This window comes from Bufo gargarizans, chromosome 1 (assembly GCF_014858855.1).
Source record: "Bufo gargarizans isolate SCDJY-AF-19 chromosome 1, ASM1485885v1, whole genome shotgun sequence".
Classification (NCBI taxonomy): domain Eukaryota; kingdom Metazoa; phylum Chordata; class Amphibia; order Anura; family Bufonidae; genus Bufo; species Bufo gargarizans.
The window spans coordinates 482,555,103-482,572,416 of NC_058080.1; the positions used below are offsets into that span (position 1 = coordinate 482,555,103).

The 17,314-nt window shown below is 46.6% G+C and overlaps 1 protein-coding gene across 1 annotated transcript in view; it reads left to right on the top strand.

Moving 5' to 3' along the window:
• The first annotated feature begins 5,625 nt into the window (after nucleotides 1-5,625).
• Nucleotides 5,626-17,314, top strand: part of RASEF (RAS and EF-hand domain containing) — a 105,317-nt gene continuing 93,628 nt past the window's right edge. The window contains exon 1 of the mRNA XM_044287729.1: nucleotides 5,626-6,105. Coding sequence (XP_044143664.1) covers nucleotides 5,732-6,105 — 374 coding nt within the window. The 5' untranslated portion in view covers nucleotides 5,626-5,731. The remainder of the gene's footprint in view (nucleotides 6,106-17,314) is intronic.

A 17,314-nucleotide genomic window follows, 5' to 3' on the forward strand; every position in this document is an offset into this window, starting at 1 on the left:
TGACAATGGAACACAGGCACAACCTTGTTTAGAAGGGTTCTCTAGTTTTGAAACAATTCTGGACAGTCGCCCTCCCTGCTAAGTGTGTGGAGGAAAGCATACTTACCAGCTCCTCGCCACACAACTTCTAGAGTGGAAGAACATCACATCTGCCACTGCAGCCAATAATGTGTGCCACAAGAGGCACAGCTAATTGGGAGCATATCACTTCTGCGACTGCTGCTGGGGAGAGTTCATACTAATAATCCCCATTGTGCCCCTTTATAGTAATAATCCCCATTGTGCCCCATTTACAGTAATAATGCCCACTGTGCCCCCTTAACAATAATAATGCCCACGGTGCCCCCTTAACAATAATAATGCCCACGGTGCCCCCTTCAGTGTAGTAATGCCCTCTGGCTCTGTGCCCTCTCCATAGTAGAAATGCCCCATGTGCCCCCTTCACATTAGTAATGCCCTTTGTGCCCCCTCCATAGTAATAAAGACCTCTGTGCCCCCTCCATAGTAATTAACTCCTCTGTGCCCCCTCCATAGTAATAAAGTCCTCTATGCCCCCTCCATAGTAATAAAGACCTCTGTGCCCCCTCCATAATGATAAAGACCTCTGTGCCCCCTCCATAATGATAAAGACCTTTTTCCCCCTCTCCATAGTAATAAAGACCTCTGTGCCCCCTCCATAGTAACTAAAGTACCTCTGTGCCCCCTCCATAGTAATAAAGTCCTCTGTGCCCCCTCCATAGTAACTAAAGTACCTATGTGCCCCCTCCATAGTAACAAAGACCTCTGTGCCCCCTCCATAGTAATAAACTCCTCTGTGCCCCCTCCATAGTAATAAAGACCTCTGTGCCCCCTCCATAGTAATAAAGACCTCTGTGCCCCCTCCATTGTAACAAAGACCTCTGTGCCCCCTCCATAGTAATAAAGTCCTCTGTGCCCCCTCCATTGTAACAAAGACCTCTGTGCCCGCTCCATAGTAATAAAGACCTCTGTGCCCCCTCCATTGTAACAAAGACCTCTGTGCCCCCTCCATAGTAATAAAGTCCTCTGTGACCCTTCTGTATTAAAAACTAAAAAATACAGTACCTACTCCGCTACTCACCTTGTCCCGTTCCTGAAGCTCACATACCTCTCTTCCCTGCAGGCACAGATTGCTCTGCAGCACCGTGTGGGCGGAGCTTATGCAGATAACCGGGTTGCAGGCTCCACCCACATGAATGGTGGAGCGGGGAGAAGACTTCCAGCTTCACCATTCAGAGCACAGCTGGCCTGAAGAAGGGGAGGAGCACGGGAGCTGAGCGGTGAGCGACAGGACCCAGCTTCCTGCGCTCCGGCAATGAGCGCTTCCACCTGTATTGATGGAAGCCCTCATTGCTTCTGGCCTCTGGCAGCTGTGCTGTGGTCCCCCACAGGAGCTGTGGGCCCCGGGTATGCTGGGTGCTGACGCCGGCCTTGAATACAGACATACCTTCCCTCCCCCATCTTATGTTTGTCAACAGTCACTTTATGCGTGGATCGGTGGCAAGAACTTTATGGAAACACCTGTAGCAAGCACACATGGTGGCTTAAGTCACATTAGTCATAAAGAACATATCGCTTAAAGCGAACTTGTGAAAAAATCTACAGGCAGCATGTAATAAGGCAGGAGGAACTGAACAGATTGATATATAGTTTTGTGGTAAACGTTTTAGTAAAACTTGTAATTAATACATTTATATCCCTACTTTTTCTGGGCTTTAAAGTCCAGGAGTCAGTCCTATCAGCTATCTCTGTATACACAGTCATAGAGGACAGGCTGTCATCACTGATAGGACCGTCTCCTTGTCTTCAGTCAGTGACTGACAGCTATCTCTGTATACACAGTCATAAAGGGCAGTCTGTCAATCACTGATAGGACCGTCTCCTTGTCTTCAGTCAGTGACTGACAGCTATCTCTGTATACACAGTCATAGAGGGAAGGCTGTCAATCACTGATAGGACCGTCTCCTTGTCTTCAGTCAGTGACTGACAGCTATCTCTATATATACAGTCATAGAGGGAAGGCTGTCAGTCACTGATAGTCACTGACTGAAGACAAGGAGACAGTCCTGACAGCTATCTCTGTATATACAGTCATAGAAGGCAGCCTGTCAATCACTGATAGGACCGTCTCCTTGTCTTCAGTCAGTGACTGACAGCTATCTCTGTATACACAGTCATAGAGGACAGGCTGTCATCACTGATAGGACCGTCTCCTTGTCTTCAGTCAGTGACTGACAGCTATCTCTGTATACACAGTCATAGAGGGAAGGCTGTCAGTCACTGATAGGACCGCCTCCTTGTCTTCAGTCAGTGACTGACAGCTATCTCTGTATACACCTGTATTGTATGACTTTGTTATATGCCATTGGTTTGAGAAAGGCTCGCAACAGAGCCGAAACGCGCGTCACTGAACATATCTATGTGTGGCGAATAAAAGGAAAAAAAACCTTTGAAGATAAGTGAGTGCCGGTCTTTTCTTTTACTTGTACTTGGACTTCGGCCCTGGACACGTGCACCACGCCTACAAACGGAGTGCCGGCTGACCCTCGTTGAAATGTCTTCAGTCAGTGACTGACAGCTATCTCTGTATACACAGTCATAGAGGATAGGCTGTCATCACTGATAGGACCGTCTCCTTGTCTTCAGTCAGTGACTGACAGCTATCTCTGTATACACAGTCAGAGGACAGCCTGTCAATCACTGATAGGACCGTCTCCTTGTCTTCAGTCAGTGACTGACAGCTATCTCTGTATACACAGTCATAGAGGGCAGGCTGTCAGTCACTGATAGGACCGTCTCCTTGTCTTCAGTCAGTGACTGACAGCTATCTCTGTATACATAGTCATAGAGGGCAGCCTGTCAATCACTGATAGGACCGTCTCCTTGTCTTCAGTCAGTGACTGACAGCTATCTCTGTATACACAGTCATAGAGGACAGCCTGTCAATCACTGATAGGACCGTCTCCTTGTCTTCAGTCAGTGACTGACAGCTATCTCTGTATACACAGTCATAGAGGGCAGGCTGTCAGTCACTGATAGGACCGTCTCCTTGTCTTCAGTCAGTGACTGACAGCTATCTCTGTATACACAGTCATAGAGGGAAGGCTGTCAGTCACTGATAGGACCTTCTCCTTGTCTTCAGTCAGTGACTGACAGCTATCTCTGTATACATAGTCATAGAGGGCAGCCTGTCAGTCACTGATAGGACCGTCTCCTTGTCTTCAGTCAGTGACTGACAGCTATCTCTGTATACACAGTCATAGAGGGCAGCCTGTCAGTCACTGATAGGACCGTCTCCTTGTCTTCAGTCAGTGACTGACAGCTATCTCTGTATACACAGTCATAGAGGACAGGCTGTCAGTCACTGATAGGACCGTCTCCTTGTCTTCAGTCAGTGACTGACAGCTATCTCTGTATACACAGTCATAGAGGGAAGGCTGTCAGTCACTGATAGGACCGTCTCCTTGTCTTCAGTCAGTGACTGACAGCTATCTCTGTATACACAGTCATAGAGGGAAGGCTGTCATCACTGATAGGACCGTCTCCTGGACTTCAAAGTCCAGAATGAGCAGGAAAATAAATGAATATATTACAAGTTATTCTGAATCATTTCCCACATAACTATATATCAATCTGCTCAGCTCCTCCTGCTCTATAACATGCTGCCTGCAGCTCAGACACCATGTTCAGTCTGACAGGTTCTCTTTAAAGGAATTCTCTAAGATTTGAATACTGATGACCTATCCTTAGGATAGGTCATCAGTATCTGATCGGTGGGGGTCCACCGATAATCAGTCACATGGCCTAGACACAGCTCAGCCTCACAGACGTGAATGGGGCTGAGCACGTTACAAAGCACAGCCGCTGTACAACATATGGCGCTGAGAAGACCACTGCACTCACAGGAGCGCCGTTGCCTTCGCCAACAGCTCATGGGCGGGGGTCCTGAGAGGGTGTCCGACCCACACTGATCAGATACTGATGAACTATCCAGAGGTCATCAGTATCAAAGTCTTGGAAAACCCTTTTAAATCTAAAGTAATAAAAATAAATGACCGTGATGTTTATTAAGGGTATCATGAATAAATATCTTAATAAACTAGCATAATAAATTAATTAAAAAAAACATAAAATCATTGGGGGAGGGTGAACATGGAAATAGAGGGGGCGCTACCAATTCAAAAGAGACTACCCCTAAAAACACAGACGACCGTTGTGTGCATCTGTGTCCGTTCCGTCATTTTTCACAGTTTAGCGGAGGTCCCCGTCATTTCTATGGAGCTGTGAAAAAAAACTGATAGTCCTCAGTTTTTTCTCCGCGTCTGTGATTCCAGTCCATCAAAAAAAATATAACCTGTCCTATTCTTGTCAGTGGAAAACGGAGAACGGACCCATTCAAGTCAATGGGTCCGTCAAAAAAAATGGATGCACAACTGGTATGTCATCCGTGTCCGTGTCTGTTTTTTTCTACAAGACCTTGGTGCAATAAAATTACACTTTTCATGAACCTTCCTTTTTTTTCCCCTGTCAGACAAAAAAAAAGGAAGACACAAGGAAACACAACTGAAGCAAAATCGGACACGGACCACTGAAGCCAAATCACTGACAGTGAAAAAACACGTCGTGTGCATGAGGCCTTAGGTCCCTTTCACACGAGCGTGATTTCCGCGCGGGTGCAATGCGTGACGTGAACGCATAGCACCCGCACTGAAGCCTTACCCATTCATTTCAATGTGTCTGTGCACATGAGCGTTGTTTTTCACGCATCAGTTCTGCGTTGCGTGAAAATCGCAGCATGTTCTATATTCTGCGTTTTTCACACAGACCTGGTCCCATAGAAGTGAATGGGGCTGCGTGAAAAACGCATTGCATCCGCAAGCAAGTGCGGGTGCGATGCGTTTTTCACTGATGGTTGCTAAGAGATGTTGTTTGTAAACATTCCGTTTTTTATCACGAGCGTGAAAAACGCATCAAAATGCATCGCACCCGCGCGGAAAAAACTGAACAACTAAACGCAATCGCAGACAAAACTGACTGAACTTGCTTGCAAAATAGTGCGAGTTTCACGGAACGCACCCTGAACGCATCCGGCCCCAATCCGCAACGCCTGTGTGAAACCAGCCTTAAACGCTCAGGGCCCCTTTCACACTAGCGTGACAGATTAAGTCCGGATGCGTTCAGTGAAAAATGTGCGATTTCGCTGAATACTCGCTCGTGTGAAAGGGGCCTAACCCTTCAGCCAGAGCAATATGACAGTGACTGAGCCCCCATGTCCCCCCCAAGTGATTGCTACAGGGGGCCCTTCATATGATGCAGGTACTTTCTGAGTGGAAGTTGTTTAGGGGGTCACCTGAAGCAGTCACTTTCTGGGGGTATCCAGGGCAAGCATACTGTATGTGGAGGCATGAGTGGCAGGCTTTTTGGGGTAGGGGTTTGCTAAGCATTAGTGGAGGGCAGGCTACACGGAAGCTCTAGCTGTGTCCTGTACACACAATCTATACATGGGCCAGTCCAGGTAAACCCGCACAGCTGTTAGGAGCCGCAGGCGGGAGGGCGGTAACGTCTACAGTCCAGCCCGCTCACACACTGGCATGCAGCGGCCGACCGTGCACACCTGACCGGGCAGCTGGCCAGGCTGGCACAGGGAGGAGTGCTTCCCGGTATAAGTGAGCGTCAGTCCGCGGCTGCCGAGTTTCGGACCCCTCAGCTCTGGATGGAAGAGAAGGAAGACTTGTCCAGGCTCCGCACCCTCTTCCTCTCCTTTGATGCCAAGCGCTCTGGGCGCCTGGGGAGGGAGGACTTCTCGTCGCTGTGTGCTGAGCTCCGGGTAACCCCGTCCCAGGTGGAGAACATCTTCAGGCGCCTGGACAGGGACCGGGACGGCTCCATTACCTTTGAGGATTTTGTCATGGGTTTCCGAGGGACTCAGGGTTTCCAGATGCCACAAGGGAACCAGGATCTGTCCACCACGGAGCCAAAAAAGAGCCACCGGCTCTCTGAAAGTGAAGTCCTGGAAGAAGAGAACTTCAGCCCAGCCTGGAAGGACTTCCAACTCCGGCTGGGGGAAGAGTCCAACTACATCCCAAGGTCAGTGCCAGCCTGCCAGACAGTCCAACCTAGCACCTAACCCTTCTCTTCTTCTGGAGCCATCTGGGAAAGCAGGGTGACACCCATTAAGACATCTGTTCCACTGGCACAGGTTGTCACCCAGCTTTCCCGGACTCCTGATAGACAAATATCCCTCTTTATACAGTAATCCTACAGTGGAAGGGAGATTTAGAAAAGATGAGACCTAACCCCTGTGAGAATGTATATCCTGGTGATTATCTGCCTTCCATGCCAGACCAGTATGACCAGTCATATCAGAAAACACACTGGAAATGATGAAAATGTCATGGGATTTGGGATTTGGGATTTGTTGCAAATGTGTGATTTTTGCTGTGATCAGAGCAATTTTCCTTTGGAACGTTTGCCAGACTTTAAGTATATGTCCACACGTGGCAGATTTCTTGCAGAAATGTCTGTATCGTAACAAATGCATTTTAAATGCCCTTAAAGGGTTAAAGCGACAGCATTGGAGGAGAGTCGCTCCCTGGCAAAGCTGGCATGCAGGTGACTTGCTAACATGCCCACTCAGGGCACCTGCAGAGCCATGCCCCTTGTTTCACCCATCCACTGTCCAAGCCCCTGGAACCTGTGTACACTGCATGTTAAAAGAGTGTCCGAGAAGGGTCACATGACCTGCCATATGGAGCCAGTAGTAGGACCCATTAGCTTGTTATTACCAGGAAACCTCTATGCCTCTTTTGAGATTTTTAGGGTACTTTCACACTAGCGTTAATCTTTTCCAGTATTGAGTTCCGCCCTAGGGGCTCCATACCGGAAAAGAACTGATCAGTTTTATCCTATTGCATTCGGAATGGAGAGCAATCCGTTCAGGATGCATCAGGATGTCTTCAGTTCAGTCCCTCTTACGGCATATGGCCGGAGAAAATACAGCAACATGCTGCGGTATTTTCTCCGTCCAAAATTCCAGAACACCTACTGGAATGCCGGCATTATTTTACATTGAAATGCATTAATGCCAGATCCAGCACCAAGCGCAGACCTTTAAAAATGCAAAAAAAAATAATACCGGATCCGTTTTTCTGGATGACACCAGAGAGACGGATCCGGTGTTTCAATTCCTTTGTTAGACGGATCCGCATCCGGATCCATCTACAAATTCTATCCGTTTGCATACAGATTTCCGGATCCTGCCTGCCGGATCTTCACAACGCAAGTGTGAAAGTATTAGACAGGTCGACCTGTGGATCTCCAGCTTTTGCCCTGCAGTATAACACGGGGCAGAAGTTCTCCGGTCCAGAAGGACATGATAGGAGTTGCAGATCCTGCCGTTGGACACATTGCACACACGTCACCAGCTCCCAGGGTGTTTGTGCAGGCACATGCATGACTGAGCACTGATCTCAATACAGAGCTACCACAGTAGTAGTAAGGTCAGTTCTTCACGGAAGAGTTCATGTCTACCCCATCTCCAGAGGTCCTTCAGGAAGAGCCTCTAATGTGCTCTGCTTTCCAGTTCTCTAAAGCCAGTGACCAGTCCCCACCGCCTTCGTCTGGGCAGATGTTTGCCTGTTAATTGGTGTTGGTGAGATGGCCGTCTGTCCATATACACTTTAGACTTGTCGGTTAGCATGAGGGTCACTCAGTGGATTACCGAAGGTCTGCAATGTGGGCAAATAATTCCTTCCTGTTTAGAATTGTGTCTATTTTTCCACAGTGTATTGCTGAAACAAAAAAAAGCTAGTTTTTCATGGTGTGTTTGTTGAAATATAAAGCACCGGGGGAATTTATCACGTCCTGCACTCCAGAATTCTCGCTTCAAAATGATGCAAACTTTGCAGCTTTTTGGGCTTATTTATGACATTTTGCATTTTTACACATCTCAGTCCACTTTGAAAGGTGGGTGGGAAAGTGGACGTGGTTAGTCTGTCCAGCTGATTTGAAGAGGTTCTCTGACCATTTAACTTAATTACGGTATTAGTTCATAATAACCTGTGGAGGTAAGCTCTTGTACCTCGTACCTACCCTCCCTTACTTCCCCAATCCCAACTGGATACGTCCTCTTCTGTTTCTGTTCAGCTGCATTAAAGTCAATACAGCGGAACAGGAAGAGAAGTGGCCTCATCCAGTCAGGACCAGGGCAGAAGAGCCCGCAGCGCGCAAGAGGGAATGGGGGAGCGGGTGAGGGTAAGTACTATTTAAAATAGCTTCCCTTCACAGGTTATTACAAACTACTAATTAAGTTAAATGGCCGGAAAACCCCTTTAAGCCAGATTTATCAACTGCGACTTTTTAAAAAGTCACAAAAATTGTCACAATCTTCCCCCAGTAAGACCATGTTCACATCTGCGCTGGTTATTTCCACTGTTCTGCTCTGTTAGAGGAGCAGAACAAAGAAAATAACTGAAACCGACGGAGACAATCAGACCCCGTTGACTATAATGCTTTTTTAGCAGAAAACAAAGTACTCCATGCTGGACTTTTTGCCACTCATTTTTGAAGAATCTTCAATGGAGGCTCCAAACGCAGATGTGAACTTGCCCTAAAGGGGAGGTATAGGAAGTGTGCGGTATTTTATACATTTTGTGCAAATAAAAGCAATGCATACTCTTGCAAAACTGACTCTGAAGAGTAACTACACTTGTCATAAACTTTTGATTGGTGGAGGTCCGAGTAGTGAGACCCCCACTGATTGCTTCGAGAAGGAGGTAGAAGTGCACGTTGAGCACTGTCTCTCTTTGATGCTAAAGATAGACTTTCTATTGAGGCCATCTTCACTGTTCAGCACTGAGAAGAGACTCATTGTTTTAGTGATCGGCAGGGGTCTCAGTGCTCAGACCCCCATTGATCAAAACCTTTGATATGTCACTTTGACTTAAGTGTAGTTCTCTTTACCCTATTCCATTCACTCAGTGGGGGAGATTTATCAAGGCTGGCGTACCCATACGCCTCTTGATCTCCCTGCACTGGCAGAAGATGTACCTAATTTATTAGGAGGCAGATGCCTCTGTAACTACGGTTCACTTCTAAGGGAAACCGCATGGCACAGCGAGCTCGACTGTTTCCATAATTCCAGCCACCACAGCTTTCAATCACAAGCTGGATCCGGTGAACAGAAACTTTTTGGAGAGAGTTGGGGAGTTTCATTTTTTAGATAGGTGCAGGTCCCAAAGGTGGGACCTCATCCATCAGACATCTATGGCAGTAAATGTCTGGGATGAGAATACCCTCTGTGATTAGCCTCTTTCTCTTAGGGTACGGTCAAGTTTTTGCATGCAGTTTTGGAAGCCAAAATCAGGAGTGGATCATAAAAGAGGAGAAAGTATACAGGACAGATAGGACATTTTGGCTTAAAAAACGGCATACAAGAACTTGATTGTGTGGCCGAACCCTTAGAGCATTTTTCAGATGCCCTACTAATGCAGAACCAGAGGGTACTGTTAAACCCCCTGAAGCATAGCAGACATCTGTGCAGTCTGTGTCAGGACCACTGCCATATTGAAAGAAAAGAACAGCGTGTCCTGTCGACTAGATTGCTTGTGAAAGATTGTTGAGGATTGATTTGAAACATGCTGATGGATTACAGTCCACTTGAGATGACGGCATACCACGAAAGGACTTGAGCTGTGTGACAAAAATCCCACCCTTGTTAGACGAACTGGCACATAACGGGGTGTAGACAGGATTTTCTCAAGGTGAAGGGGGACAGTTTAAAGAAGCACTCCCACCTCCCACACAAAAAATGTATTCTCTGACCTGTTAGAAAGATGCACGATGTAAACTGTAGTAAAGGTAATCTTCTTACCAGTTACTGCATTTGTGAGGTACAACCTCCCTCCTGATCCTCAGCTGTGTTATGTAACCAGCATTCTGATCTCCAACTGACACAGGACAGGAAATCAGTTACTTTTCTATTAAAGGGGTTATCCAATTTCTCAAAACTCCCCCACAAGTGACGGGCCCCTCACCAGTAATATACTTACCCCTCTCCCAGAACCGCTCCTGGTTCCCGCACCGCCGCTGCTGCTTCTCCCTGCGCACGGATGAAAACATGTGGTGTCGGGGGGGGGGGGGGGGGAGCAGTCAATGGCAGTCCTATGAGACTGACATTGAGGTTGCCATAGGAATACACAGAGAAACTGTCTTCCTGCCCACACATAAGATGCTGTGTTATTTGCAGAGTCAGAATTATGGTCACATGACACAGCTGGGGATCAAAAGGGAGGTTATCACAAATACAGTCATTGGTAAGAAGATTGCCTTCATTACAGTTTACATCATGCGACTTTCTAACAGTTCAGAGAATAACAATTTTTGTGGGAGTGCTAAATTCATTATGAAATATCCAAGTTGGCTATGGTGTGCTAGTAATGCTGCTCCTAGAGAGAAGACTAGAAGACTTACTGATGACGCCGACAGTCAGCAGCGTATTACGGGCTTCACTGACAGGCTGGAGTAGCCCTCTTCCTTTCCTGCTGCTGTATCCGGAGCCCTAGCACAAAGTTGGTAGTGGACGGCAATGCTCTTCAGCTCAGACAGCTGGCAGTATTCACTCTATGCCTCTGTAGGTAGGTCAGGGAGCTGGGCACTGCTCCTTCTTTGCTCTCTTAAAGCGCCAGAATGTTTTTCCTCTCTGAATTGTTATTTAGACCTCCAGGCTCCACTGCTCCAGCATTGTTCCTGATAATTCAGCTTCCTGTTTCCTTCCCACACTGATCATGGAGGTGAGTTCAGGGAGGGAGAGAGAGGACTGTGCAGCTGTAGCTGTATGCACAGTTTTCTCTATGATCGAGCAGACGTATTCAGGTGTATGCTGGTCACATAACAAGGGTCTGACTTACCTTTCTGGCATTGTGTGCGCCCCTGCTCTAAAGCTTTGGTTGGGTTGCTGAGACAAAAATGTGATCTTTTTCTTGGATCAACTATTAAGTAGAGCCAACGAGGCTGCTATAAAGTAGACCTGTTCTCTGTCCTCAGTTCATCTGACCTCCTTATTGCCACCTTAGCAGACTACAGCGTTGGTGCAAATGTACCTACTTGTTCAGCTTTGATGAGGCATCACACTGAGCCTCCTTAAAAACCCTATCCCTTCAGTTCTGGTATATATGTATTTCTTAGTAGGAATGGCTAATTATGTACTTATGTTTTATGTATCACTTGTTTTCCTTTCTGTAAATAAATCTTATTGTCTAATATATTTTGTGTTTCATTTCATCCCCATTTTATGCTCTCTACTTTCTACCAGTGAAAGTGGAAAGGAACTGAAAAACTAAATATCTTCAAGAGTTCAGTAACTATTCATTATATGAGGATTAAGAATGATTAAGCTGAAACTGGAAAACCCTATTTTGTCAGGTCTAAAGCCTGTAAATCTCAGTCATGGTGAATGAGCCTGGTAACTAGAGCCTTTTCTTGTGTAGTGGAAACTGCTGAGAACCACAGCCTACCCAGGGAGATTACAGCTCCAGATCCCTCTGTTATAAGGCCAGGACGTGTATATTACCCACTAGCACAGTCGAGTCACATTATTATGATCACCAGCTCATATCTGCCAGACAGCATGTATCCAGTACAGCATGGACAACAGCTTGACCAGCTGGGAGTGATCAATATGTCCTGGTAGGTTGTCACAGGTCTCTGGAGATGCTGACTGCAGTGCATCCCACAGCTCCTGGAGGGTCTGTGAGGAAGGATCCATAGAGCAAATATGACAATTGAGATGGTCCCAAAGATGCTCAGTTGGGTTCACATCTGGAGAATTAGAGCGCCAGAAAGACTAAGTTATGCTCTACCAAACAATGTTGGGCATTTCCAGCCGTGTGACATGTGGCATTGTCTTACTGGAAGATCCCATCTAACCTATGGAAGACAATCAGCATGCATTGGTGTACGTGATCTACAAGGATGGATTAATATTCAAATCAATTGAGAGTGCTTTCCACCTGGATGAGTGGGCCCAGAGAATGCCACGTAAACATTCCCCAGACCATAATGCTACCACCACCAACTTGTGTTCCTCCAGCAATGCTTGCAGGGTAATGTTTACTGATGTTTTTCACCTGTCGGGCCAATGTCCATCCATTTGATGAAGCAAAAAAAGTGACTCATCAGATAAGGCAACCCTTTGCCACTCAGTGGAGGCCTAATTCCAATACTGCCACAAAATTTTAAGACTTTTCTGCCGATGCAACTTTGTTAACAGAGGTGCATTGACCAGCCATCTTCTTCAGAGCCGAATATGCAGTACGATTCACAGAACTGTTGTTTTAAACATACGTCTGGTAGCCCTATGTTCATTTTGGTGGTGAGTTGCTCCACTGTGGGGTTTCAGTCCACTCTCATACACTTTCGTAGCCAACGTTCACCTTTTTATTCCCAATGGTGCCATTTGTCAACTCATGATACACTTTCACCACAGCAGCACATGAACAGTTCACAAACTGTTTGTCCGAAAGCCCATAATCGCCCCATAACAGCAACGAGGGATATGTATGCATATGCAGACAGCCTATCACATACCTTATATACCGTACCCACCAAGCCAGCTCAACACATGACCTCCTTCACGAGTTACACACTGCCGACGAAAGTAGGTAGTGGTCATAATAATGTGACTCGACCATGCAGAATGTGATAGTATTAGCAGTATTGATCAGTACTATATGTGCAGTCTAGTATTACATCTGTTGACCTCATGGTCCCTGAGAAAGGGACTGAACCATCCCTGAAATGGACCACAAGTTATCAATACGTTTTCTTGTGGAGAACCAAATGAACTGTGAATGTGCACCTTCATCGGATGACAGTGCTCAGTTTTCCTGTCTTTTTCATCTTGTTTAGGGTACTTTCACACTTGCGTTCAGAGCGGATCCGTCTGAGACGGATCCACTCTTATAATGCAGACGGTGGATCCGTTCAGTACGGATCCGTCTGCATTATAATGTTAAAAAATTTCTAAGTGTGAAAGTAGCCTCAGACGAATCCGTCCAGACTTTCAATGTAAAGTCAATGGGGGACGGATCCGTTTGAAGATTGAGCCATAGTGTGTCATCTTCAAACGGATCCGTCCCCATTGACTTACATTGTAAGTCTGGACGGATCCGCTTGCCTCCGCACGGCCAGGCGGACACCCGAACGCTGCAAGCAGCGTTCAGGTGTCCGCCTGCTGAGCGGAGCGGAGGCTGAACGCTGCCAGACTGATGCATTCTGAGCGGATCCGCGTCCACTCAGAATGCATTAGGGCAGTACGGATGCGTTCGGGTCCACTTGTGAGCCCCTTCAAACGGAACTCACAAGCGGAGCCCCGAACGCAAGTGTGAAAGTAGCCTTAGGGTACTTTCACACTTGCGGCAGAGAGATCCGGCAAGCAGTTCCGTCGCCGGAACTGCCTGCCGGATCAGGCAAAATGTATGCTAACTGATGGCATTTTCTCTTTTGCCTGATCAGTCAAAACGACTGAACTGAAGACATCCTGATGCAAACTGAACGGATTTCTCTCTATTCAGAATGCATGTGGGGATAAAACTGATCAGTTCTTTTCCGGTATAGAGCCCCTGTGACGGAACTCTATGCCAGAAAAAAAAGCAAGTGTGAAAGTACCCTTATCTATGTGTGTTTACACTCAGTATTGCACCTTGTTATGTTTGTGAGGATGACAGGGGACGGTTCTTACTTTTATGTCAGTGATATACACTCAGGTCCATAAATATTGGGACATCAGCACAATTCTAACATTTTTGGCTCTATACACCACCACAATGGATTTGAAATGAAACAAACTAGATGTGCCTTTAACTGCAGACTGTCAGCTTTAATTTGAGGGTATTTACATCCAAATCAGGTGAACGGTGTAGGAATTACAACAGTTTGCATATATGCCTCCCACTTGTTAAGGGACCAAAAGTAATGGGACAGAATAATAATCATAAATCAAACTTTCACTTTTTAATACTTGGTTGCAAATCCTTTGCAGTCAATTACAGCCTGAAGTCTGGAACGCATAGACATCACCAGACGCTGAGATTCATCCCTGGTTATGCTCTGCCATGCCTCTACTGCAACTATCTTCAGTTCCTGCTTGTTCTTGGGGAATTTTCCCTTCAGTTTTGTCTTCAGCAAGTGAAATGCATGCTCAATTGGATTCAGGTCAGGTGATTGACTTGGCCATTGCATAACATTCCACTTTTGTCCCTTAAAAAACTCTTTGGTTGATTTTGCAGTATGCTTTGGGTCATTGAACACTTCAGAATTCATCCTACTGCTTTTGTCAGCAGTCACATCATCAATAAATACAAGAGAACCAGTTCCATTGGCAGCCATACATGACCACGCCGTGACACTACCACCACCATGCTTCACTGATGAGGTGGTATGCTTAGGATCATGAGCAGTTCCTTTCCTTCTCCATACTCTTCTCTTCCCATCACTCTGGTACAAGTTGATCTTGGTCTCATCTGTCTATAGTATGTTGTTCCAGAACTGTGAAGGCTTTTTTAGATGTCGTTTAGCAAACTCTAATCTGTTGTGCAAAGAAGGTTAGCGTCTTGGTTGCTGTTGACAACCTGACGCAGTGACGTGTATAAGATGCGTGTGTTAGCGCAATCGCGTCACTGGCCCGACGAAGCGCAAGTTAGCGCGAAATGGCCACCACCGCCGATTCCATCTGTGTAATTACGCTTCGCATGCTCCAGCCCGAAGATTTAATCTTTTTGCATCAATAAAAATCGTTTTATCTACGCTGGTGAGTGCCGCCTTTTCTATTTTTCTCCATTTGGTGAAACTGTAATCTGGCCTTCCTGTTTTTGAGGCTCACCAATGGTTTACATCTTGTGGTGAACCCTCTGTATTCACTCAGGTGAAGTCTTCTCTTGAATGTTGACTTTGACACACATACACCTACCTCCTGGAAAGTGTTCTTGATCTGGCCAACTGTTGTGAAGGGTGTTTTCTTCACTAGGGAAATAATTATTCGGTTATCCACCACAGTTGTTTTCCATGGTCTTCCGGGTCTTTTGGTGTTGCTGAGCTCACCGATGCGTTCCATCTTTATAAGAATGTTCCAAACAGTTGTTTTGGCCACGCCTAATGTTTTTGCTATCTCTCTGATGGGTTTGTTTTGTTTTTTCAGCCTAATGATGGCTTGCTTCACTGATAGTGACAGCTCTTTGGATCTCATCTTGAGAGTTGACAGCAACAGATTCCAAATGCAAATAGCACACTTGATATGAACTCTGGACCTTTTATCTGCTCATTGTAATTGGGATAATGAGGGAATAACACACACCTGGCCGTGGAACAGCTGAGAAGCCAATTGTCCCATTACTTTTGGTCCCTTAACAAGTGGGAGGCACATTTGCAAACTGTTGTAATTCCTACACTGTTCACCTGATTTGGATGTAAATACCCTCAAATTAAGGCCTTATGCATTTTTTGTGGCTCGGGTGAGGACCAATTCACTTCAATTCGTATTGCGGACAAGAATAGGCATTTCTACAATGGGCGGCTTCTGTTTTTTGAGGATCCACGGTTTGCGGACAGCAAAAAACGGCATGAGGCCTAAAGCAGACAGTCTGCAGTTAAAGCACATCTTGTTTGTTTCATTTCAAATCCATTGTGGTGGTTTATAGAGCCAAAAATGTTAGAATTGTGTTGATGTCCCAATATTTATGAACCTGACTGTATAGACAGTTGAAACTCTAAGTTTCCATACACTATATAAAAAGACACATATGCATGTTTTTCTCAATATCTGACATGAAATCAGAATAAACCTTTCCTGTTTTTGGTCAATTAGGATTACCATAATTACCGTATTATTATTTGCCAAATGCTAGAATAATGTGACATAGAGAATGTTTTAACCCCTTCCCGACCTACTACGTCATGGGAACCACTGCGTTCCCGCAATTTGACTTAATAGTACGTCATGGTGATCGCGCGGGCACCGGAGCAGTGCACGCGTGATCACTGCAGGGGCCCGGCAGTTCGTGGTAGCCGGGCCCCTGCTGTATCCGCCGGCATCGCTGTAAAAGCCGATGTTGGCGAATTAACCCCTTATATGCCGCGGTCCACGCTGAAATCGACATAGAAGGGGTTTGTGTCAGGTGAGTGATCATATCGAGTCCCCGCGCTGCTGTGGCGGGGACCCGATGCGTGACAAGGCATCCCGATGCTGTGCAGAGGCTGCCCAATGCTTTGCATGGTATCGGGAACTGCCTTCTACGGGAGCCGAGGAGATCCAGCTTCAGGCTGGGTCTCCTAGGCAACTTGTTAGTGTATGACTCATACTAGGGCTGAAATGATTACTCGATTTAATCGAGTAATTCGACACAAAATAATCCTCAATGCAAATTTTTTGCATCGAGGATTCGTTTGTGTCATGTGACCATGGAGTGGGAGTGAATCGCTTGCTATTGCTCACCGCTCCGTGGTCACCCGCCGGCCCGCAACGCGCTGTACTGGATCCTGACACATCGTCAGGTCATAGTGCACGTAAGCGCGCACTATGACCCGACGCTGTGTGCTGAGTGGCTGGCAGCGGAGGAGGCGGGGCGTGAGTGGCGGTACAGATTAGAACTGCTGGCTGCTGGTTATCGGCGGAAGGCTGGTAAGTGGCTGCATGTATTTCTTGGGTTTATAGATACTGTATGCCTCTTATATAGCAACACAACTTCACACTGCTAGACACCAAAGCATACAATTTGTAACAGACCACCGCTTATCATGTGCTTTTTTAATTTTGTTTTCTTCTCACGTGACAGCGGGAATGTTGGGTGGAGCATGGACTTCTAGTTAGAGCTGTGTCACCTGTGCAGGAATGGCCAGAGGATGATAGGGGTAATAGTGCTCACTGGCCTTGTTTAGAGGGGCTGATGATTGGCAGCATAGGGTGTTAGAGCACCCCCTGTCGTTAGTGGCTGGTTCAGCGTGGTTTGGGTTTCGTTTCCTTTTAGTTTGTGATGTGGGTATATCCCTTCACCATGACATCACTGTGCGCACTATCCCTGCACTGTGACATCACTGTGCGCACTATCCCTGCACTGTGACATCACTGTGCGCACTATCCCTGCACTGTGACATCACTGTGCGCACTATCCCTGCACTGTGACATCACCGAGCACACTATCCCTGCACTGTGACATCACTGTGTGCACTATCCCTGCTGAGCTGATGGCACAAGGGGAGAGAGCTGATGGCACTGGGGGAGAACGGAGGGCGTTGGGGACTGATG